A 9,584-nucleotide genomic window follows, 5' to 3' on the forward strand; every position below is an offset into this window, starting at 1 on the left:
CGAAGTGTGTCGATTGAGTTTGAACAAAATTGTAAATGGAAAGCGACGTGTGTCGATTTGTGTCAAGTGTGTCGACTGTGTCTCCTAAAAGGAAAGCAGTCTTAATCTATCGAAGTTTATTTTTATTACTTATATCCTTATATTATATCTTTATATCCAAATAATATCCTAAAAAATCTAATTTCGCTTAAGTGTGGCATATACCCTCGACTTACCTTATTGAAAAACTAAATAAATTTATTGCGAAAAATATTACCTCGACCGGGAGTCGAACCCGGATCTCTTATGTTCCGTACAAGCGTCCTAAGCTTTTAAACTACCGAAACTTTACTTTAAATAACATTACAACAATACGATCAAAATTATTTTTTTATAAAATACAAGGTTTCATATATTTGGTTAATTTAGATTTAGAAGGAAATTCTGTGCAGTTTGTTTGAATTGTAAGTATATGAAGAAATAAATAAATCTCTCTTTTTTTTTAAAAGGTTAATGCAGCTCCGTAAGCATGGTGTTGCGAGGTAACGAGAAGAAACTCGTGTTAGGACTAATAACTCTCTCATTCTCGTTGTCGTTTATAGCGCCGTCTAAAAAGCAACGCCCTGGGCGGCTCTCTCTCTCTCTCTCTCTCTCTCCCCGCACCGAGTTCAGGGTTAGTTGGCCTACTGACGTACTTTGGTATGTCAGTATCGCGAGAGGTCGCGAGAGGTCGCGAGGTCGTTGATACGAGGCTAAGAAGGGAGGGTGAAAGGACCGGCGACCTTGGAAAACAGCCTAAGAGTGAGCAGGATCGATGAATATCCCCTACACGTGTCCTTTTGGTTCCTCGTGCCTGCCATCCCTGTTCTGACCCTCTTGGCCTTTCTGTTTTCTCCAACCCCCTTATCACGGTCCTCACGTGCTTTTATGGACACGTGCTGGTATATAAACAATCTTCCTAGGTTTTCTTAGTGACCTCATCGAGCATTTTCTTTTTGAAGTTTATTTGCGACACCGTACATACTCTCGATAATTTCTATTTAAGGTTCATATTCAAAAATTTGCTATTTTTTATTCTGATCATCACAATACATCTATGGGCTCACGATAGCTCATTATTATAGAGTTTCTAATTGTAGAAAGTTTATTTATATATACTTAAGAAACTTTTATAATCAAGAATGTTAAGTTATTTTTAAATTTCATAACTTGTTTTTAAAATTTTAATATATATCAAAAATGATCTTTCTAAGAAGTATAATATTAAAATTTTTGAACTGTTAAAAAATTGCTTTTTGCAAAACACAAAGTACAAACTTACAAGATTTTTAACGATATATACATGTATAACATTGAAATAGAATAATAAAGATTTTTATCTCATATAATAATTAACGCTCAAAATTTGATAAATTTAAATACAGCTGATTAATTCATGTGCTGCATAAACTGATAATACACTTTGATGCATCTATATAAGTCATACGAGAATATTGTTATCGTTTAAAAATAAAATCGCGCAAAAATGAATTCAACTTCCCTCTTCAGAATCTATTTTCGTTTTTCTTATCTAGTATCTCGTTGTAGATATGTTTCTTTAATTGAACAAAGAACGACGACGGCTACGTCGATTATGATGAACGAGAAAAATCATTCATATTTATACAGTCAATCATATATTAAAATTCCAAAGTAGTCGTACCGTTAATTGAGAGAAGAAAATTAATATCAGACAAGATATCGCAAGAACTCGACATTGCATCTTTGATTCAGGTCCTGATGCAGTCAGGATAGAGCCAGCAGAAAAAGACATCCCTAAGGTGGTAGTGAAGAAGATTGAGGGAAAAATGGAGACATTGGAAAGACACGTGCCGCAGATGCTACTGAGGGGAGAACAAGTCGCTATAATTGTCAAAATCAATTGACTATGTGTTATCGTATTAAGGGCCGTCTCACAAGTACCGTGCCACGTGCATTCAATAACATAACCAATCATGTTTCCTGTTACTCGTTATTTATTCGCTCTGTACGATGAAATTTTATATAATGTATAAATATTTTGCAATATGTGGTTATAAATACTTTAGAATATGTATATTCGCAAAAAGTTTTGTAGAACTTCAATTTTTTCGAAGTACCTTGAATATATTAATACATTAAGAATCTCGTAATATTTTAATTGGATAACGAAGCGTCATCTACTTATGCAGCTACAATATAATGTTAAGTTGCATAACCGGAATAAATATACATTCATTTTTTATTTCCCCTTGATATACATTGTATAATAAATATTTTGAACGGAAACAAGGAAACAAGGTTATACCGTATATTTCAAGATTACAGTTACATAGGATTTTTTACGTATTTGTCACGTTTACACAAATTCTTCTTATGTAAACAATGCAAAATATAAATTATTATAAACCGCATAACAATATAAAAAAAAGTAAGTCTTATGATTGTTCATGTATACGTATACGTGCGCGCGCGCGCGTGGTGTGTATTATACAGGGTGTTCAAAAAGTCCCGGACCCCTTAAATATCTTGAAAAGTAAGCATTTCTGAGAAAAATGTTCCATACAAAAATTGTATAGTTTAAAATGGTCTATTTACTTATCTTATCAGTTTGACCATAGGTGGCGCCACCAAGGTTAGGTCAAGGTCAAATAGATCTTTTTAAACAACCTATTTTTTGTTTCAGAATCTAATAGCTGGTGTCAAGAACTTTTGAAACTACTATAATAAAGTTATTTTCCCTTAAGTACTTTTCAAGTTATAAGTTTGAAAGTTACAGTACCGCCGGCATTGGCATTACGCAAGGTGTCCAACCGATAGCTAAAATCTCTTGAATATTGTTCAGGATCATGTCCTGGATAACATTTGTTAAGTCAAGGCCGTTGGAGATTATTCCTCTTATTTTTATTTTTGCACTGAAAATTCATTTTTACGTAAAAATGAAAATAACAAGTACAATCTCCAATGGCCTTGATCTTGACAAATCTTATATATATGTGTATATCTAATATATAGATAATTTTGACAAATGTTAGATATAGGTATATAGAGGAAAGCCCTCTATTATGAGATAGGCGTCTAATATGAGATAGCGGTGTTTCTGCTAAATTAATAAATGCTATCTATTTCACACCATGAATTTATTGCTCTTGGATTGAAAACTATTTAGTGGAAAATTTATTATTAGATCATGCCTGTAGTCGTAAAAAAGATTGTAAAATTTAGATGTCTTCAAGTTTTAGTGAGATGAGAGTCTTTAAACCTTGTTTATTATTTAATAAATAAATATTTAGCAATAAATTCTTCATATAGTGATAGAGTAAGGTCGTACTAATATAAAAATACGGGATATGTTGAATTGCTTAATTACAGAAGTTAGATTTGATGATCATAAAACCATAAGGCGTGAAAATCATAATATGAGATACCCAGGGTATTTATAATATGAAATAACCTATGCTCCTATGTCACAGTAAAAATTGTTAAGTATAAATGTTATTGTACAATAATATAGGGTAACTCTGGCATTTACGCCGCAGAAATCAGAAAAAATAGAAGGAGTAGGAGTAATTTTCCCGTAACTATTCTATTACATGCCTTTATATTATATTAGTATTGAATTATGATTTCAGCTTTTTACTGTTAATATTAATGAAATTATTATGAATTGAATCGATTTGTCACTGGCACTGTAACAAGTAAATAGCGCCATCATAAATTATAATCTATATTAAATGATTACTGTAGGGCGCGTGTAAAAGACTTAATGGTTATTTTGTGATACGTACGTGTAGAGGAATAATAAAGCATGTTATATAACAAAATACAAGTGCTTTTCTTTCGTATTCCTTGTTTGGTTTATTGTCTTGTATATTCCACCTGTTTAGGATATACGGCATTTTTAACGGACGGGATTTATGCCCAAAGCATACAAAGTGAGCAGATTGAATTCAGTGCACTAAATGCAATAAACGCATTACATGAAACATGTATCTCATGGCATAATACTTGTAATATATGTAGGAAGATTGTAATTATCATTTATTACTTCATATACATGTTTATCATTTTTATTCCTTAATAAAACTTTATAAACGCATTTTATAAGTTATTGTTTCATTTTATGTTTTATTTATATGCATTATTTGTAAATTTTTCATGAGCCGTACATACCTCCCCATCCCCCTATGAGTAACCATATATCCCATATTATACCCCCTATGGGGTATACGGCAAAAATGCAAGTTTAAAAAAATTTATTTTTTAATACGAAAAATAAATATTTCGGATTCTAATATTTTTTCATAGTAATAAACAGCACAAAGTTTTTACTGATATAGTTCGTTTACTTTAAACATAATAAATAATACTTAATAAATTAAGTTTCTGATAAATGCGGCGTATATACACGAGTTATCCTGAAGTACCAGAATGAACAGTGAGTGCTTGTTTCTGTAATGCTTGGTTCCAACTACCTGAAGACGAATCCTGAGTACAATGCATCACATGCTCATTTTGCGCGCACACTGGCTATGTTTATTTGTATTTTAGAAACATTAAATAAAATTTTTAATTGCAAGTACTGATGTACTTTACGTTTTATTATCAATTTCTCTGAGCATCTCATACAAGGAGCACAATTTTTTCAATGTTTTGTGATTTGCTCACTATTTACATTTCTTTAAAATTAAAAAAAATAGAATTTGAATTAAATTTTACATAGCATTATCTCAAAACTTATTAAATTCCCTTCAAAATGACGTATTATTTTTTAAAATAATGTCCATAGATTTCCAGCATTTACCCAAAATGAACTCGGTAACTCATGATAAGGGCCTTCTATATATATACACGCACGCACGCACACGCACGCACGCACGCACGCACGCACGCATACAGATCTGACTTTAGTATTGATAAATAATATACAAACGAAATAGAAACTTCAGTGTAGTCCAACGATAAAGAAGACTTTAATGATTCATAAATTGTTTATATAGATAACACGTAAAACATAATTTACAGTTTATACATTGTGTGCACATAGATATAGATTACTGTTGGATAGGAAAAAAGTTCTTGCCGTTTTTTTAACTCAAAATTGTATATAGAATATATTTGTTGTGCAATTATATTAACAATATACTAATCAATGGAGCAAGATTTCAGCTTTAACAATCTATTTTTTTTAATTATAGTACGATGATTTTTAATGGTATTATGAGCAATTAAAGTTAGAATGTTCTTTTACTTAACTCGCGAGTAATTCAGTAAAAATAAAAAAAATCATAAGAACATTTTTAAAAAGCGATTTTGTAAGGAAAACTTACTCAAGTTTTTAGATAATGAAAAATTTTTGTAAAATTTTTCACACGTGATAGGCCCACAAAATGAGAAAAAATTTGTCAATTGTTTTCAGTTCGTAGTTTTTTATATATAAAAATTACCAAACTCGCAGAAGCAAAAAATATAGTAACCTTTCGAAAGTAGAAATTTCAAGTTATAAAATCCTTTTTTTAAATTTAAATTTTATTCATTTTTCAACAAAGATCTCACCCCCCCTTTCTCTCTCTCTCTCTCTCTCTCTCTCCTCTTCCTCCCCCTCTCCCCTCTCTCTCGCCTATCCCGCTATAATTAATTTTCAGGTTAAACATACAGATATTATTAACCCTTACCGTACTAATATGAGTAACTAGTGACCGAGCGATTCCTGTTCGTGCAAGTTTCTCGCAAGCTCGGTCAATCCAGCGTTTGTTATTGCCGCGTAAAAAAAGTTTGTGATGGGGGGGATCTGTGCGCGGTGGTGCGACCCCGGCCGTCAATCTGCCTATGCCTGACGTGCAGTTTAAGGCGACGTGAGACACTAGTAACCCTTGTGAGTATACGATGTTAGCTTTTTCGTGAAAATAAAAATTGTGTCAAAAAATCATTATAAGTATTCTATTTTCACTCTAAATTAATGTTTGAATGTTTGTTTTCATTAAAAATTTTTTTTTTTCTAAAAGAATTATTTATTTTTTAGACAAAATAGATAAAACTGAAGAGGCGAGTCACGCTTTTCTTTACATATTTATCTAAATATTTATCTAAATTAAAATTTACATTTTTTTAATGAAAAAAGACATTATTTTATAACAAAATAAAAAAATGCGTATTTTAACTCGATTTTTTCTATATGTTCCTTACTGAAAATTACTCATATTCATGTGTTCAAATAATTCAACTTTTTGTAGAATTCGAAGTTCTAGTATTTTTTTTCATAACTTCATATCTAAGCTACAAAACCCTGGAGTGATTTTTTTATATTCATTTATTATGAAAAGTTATAATTTTTTAAATCAAATGCCATTTTTTCCTAACTTACGAATCTTTCGGTAATTATAAATTATACTTTATTTTATTATTTTCCAAAATAAAAAGTCAATATTTATTCTAGAAAGTTGGAAGTATGTTGGTGAATTTTTAGAGATTTTTTGAATTATTTTGAAGAGGTGAAAAAACGAAGAGATTCTAGTGACTCTGGTTGGTATGGATGAGGCACCAAATTGTAGAGGTAAGGGTTAACTAGTTAAGGGTTAACTAGTTAACTATCCAGATAGACTTGTATGATGATCATGATATGCACAAATTAATTTACTGAAAATTTAGAACAATTTTATGATTATTTATGACATTATAAAAGCAAAAACGTTTATATTAAAGTAAATATAAAATTTAGGTTATTTGAATGATTAAATTTTTTGTTATAGAATTACAAAAACATATGTATGAAAATATATCTTCAGATTTATAATATTCTTTTTTCGATATCACTATATGAAATATGTATTTACATCATATATAATTAAATGAAATACATCATATAAAGATGCACATTTACAATTATCATGTGATGCTATAGAAAGCTCAAATAATTTTTAAATTTTTCTTTATCTTATGCCGCATAAAGTAAGATAAATATACTGTAAAATTTGGGTAAACAGATGTTGATCTTGATGCACTGAATCTTGTTAAAAGAATTTGTAATCTTGATGTGATGTTATAGAAAGCATAAATGATTTGTAAACTTTTATTTATTTCATCCCGCATAAAGTAAGATAAATATACTGTAAAATTTGTACATATACTGTATTATAAATATACTGTAAATAAATGTCGATTTTGATGTACCGAATTTTGTTGAATTTTGTTGATTCGTAATCCTGATGTGATGTCATAGTAAGCATAAATGATTTGTAAATTTTTCCTTATTTTACGCCGCATGAAGTAAGACACTATAGTAAGATAAATATATTGTAAAGTTTAGATAAACAGGTCGATTATGAAAAGTTCGCGCGAGAGTTCACAGAAATTACGCAGTGTGGCGTTGATCGCACACGGATATAACTTGCTCTTTGTGTGTATGTTATCACTGCGTTCTTCATTTGACAACAGCTAGCCTGTACCTGTTAATGCATGATACTGTGATCTGTGATCCGCGAATAGAATCGGAAACAGGGGTTTTTGAAGAACCTGTACCTGCATGCACGTACCGTTACGAGTGTTTTATTTCCGGCGAGATTGGAGATCGATTATCAAAAATCAGTCGAGAGAGAGTAACAATTTGCTTGAAAAATAAAAGAAATAAAAGGTAAGTATATATTTTATTATTTTATTTGTAGATCATATGCATTGTCATATACATAAATATTGTAACATATAATTTATTTGCGTCATTTTCAGTCAAAATGTTCTTCATTACTGCATTAATTGCAACTTTAATAATTTCATGTACATTTATGATGAGATATTATAAGAAAACACAAAAACAACATCGTGAAAATCTAAGAAATGAATGGAAGAGAAAAAAATTAATACATGATCAAGTTACGTCTTCTGTAATGGATTTAGATTGTGAAACTGTCGTATTATCTTCATCTTTATCAACTGAAGAAAATAATATTGATTCTAATAACAAATTAATAACAAACTTTGAACAAACGGATCTTTCACAATTTTGATTGTAGTAACAATGATGATTTTGATCTTATAAATTGTTATAATGAATCTAATAGTGACGATGATAAAAGTGAAAATGAAATTGCAATAGAAAAATCACAGCATGATCTCAGTCAATTTCGTAGTAGACTTGTTTCAGTGTTTTTAAGTGCAAATATTAATCATTCTCAAGGAGATAAAATACTTACAGTATTACGCACTCATTCCTGTTTTCGATTTTTACCTAATACAACAAAAACTTTGTTACAAACTCCTCGTCAATGTATACAAATAATTAAAATGGGACAAGGCGAATATTATCACATTGGTATTAAAAAATAAATTATTAACAAACTTCAAATACTTCCATTACATATTGTGCCAAATCATTTAGAAATTGATATTCATACAGATGGAATGTCCATTCATAAAAGTAGCCGAATACAATTATGGCCAATACAATTTCGTATTGTAAATTTATTAAATGATAAATCAGCAATAATAGGAGTATACATGGGTGAAAAGAAGCCTTTCAATGCTGTCGAATTTTTTAAGCATTTTACAGAAGAATATCAAAGTCTTATTAGATCAAATGGAATAGAATTAAATGGAAAATATATTCCTGTTTATATACGAGGATTTATTGCTGATGCTCCAGCTCGAGTTTTTGTTTTAAATCATTATGGTCATAATTCTAAAAATCCATGTTCTAAATGCAAAATAATAGAAAAATCAATCGAAAGAAAGATGACTTTTTTAACATGTAATAACGAGCTTCGTACTGACATTGATTATCTAAATGCTATCGACAAGGCCCATCACCTTCCTAATAATGAATCCGCTTTAAAATCTTTAGGATTTCAAATGGTGACACGTGTACCGTTTGAGTATATGCATCTCGTTTGTCTTGGTGTGATGAAAAAATTTGTTAATGCTATTATAGATCACAAAAACGCTTTTAAACATTTGACTAAGTCAAATGTAAAAGAAATATCTGCTACATTATTATTGATATGCAATCATATTGTCCAAGTGAATTCGCACGTCGTCTACGTTCTCTGGAAGATTATATACACTTCAAAGCAACTGAATTTCGACAATTACTTTTATATACTGGGCCAATTGTTTTTTATGAGATTTTAAAAGAAGATACATATTTACATTTTTTATTAATCCATTCAGCATGTCGAGCTCTTTCGGTATCATGTCCTATCCAAGCAAATATTGATTATACAGAAATTGCTTTAAAAGTATATGTAGAAACAAGCGCTAAACTTTACGGAGAAGCTTTTGTAACATATAACGTACACGGATTGTTACATGTTGTCCAAGACGTTAGAATTTTCGGCAATTTACATTCATATTCAGCATTTCCTTATGAAGACAACATGAGATTCTTTCGAAAATATTTACGGAAACCTCATCTTTTTTCGATTTTTTCATGAAATCCAGTGCAGCTGAGGTCCTGTTTGTGCGTACTTTAATTTAAGCAATAATATTTTTGCAATCCGTACATCCAATACAGAGATTTTTCACCGAATGGAAATATGGTAAAACAGAAGGCTTTAGCATCGCCTTAAGCGCTGAACCAAGGTAGCTGTGGGGCAGGG

The 9,584-nt window shown here is 30.4% G+C and overlaps 2 protein-coding genes across 4 annotated transcripts in view; one reads left to right on the top strand and one right to left on the bottom strand.

Moving 5' to 3' along the window:
• The window catches only part of Lsm11 (U6 snRNA-associated Sm-like protein LSm11), a 60,949-nt gene extending 58,985 nt beyond the window's left edge, over positions 1–1,964 (top strand). The window contains exon 5 of the mRNA XM_018510271.1: positions 1,753–1,964. Within this exon, the coding sequence (XP_018365773.1) occupies positions 1,753–1,904 (152 nt within the window). The 3' untranslated portion in view covers positions 1,905–1,964. The remainder of the gene's footprint in view (positions 1–1,752) is intronic.
• The window catches only part of Eip74EF (Ecdysone-induced protein E74), a 324,734-nt gene that overhangs the window by 276,408 nt on the left and 38,742 nt on the right, over positions 1–9,584 (bottom strand). The gene's annotated exons all lie outside the window — the stretch shown is intronic.

Source organism: Trachymyrmex cornetzi, unplaced genomic scaffold (genome assembly GCF_001594075.2).
Source record: "Trachymyrmex cornetzi isolate Tcor2-1 unplaced genomic scaffold, Tcor1.1 scaffold33, whole genome shotgun sequence".
In the NCBI taxonomy this organism is placed as follows: domain Eukaryota; kingdom Metazoa; phylum Arthropoda; class Insecta; order Hymenoptera; family Formicidae; genus Trachymyrmex; species Trachymyrmex cornetzi.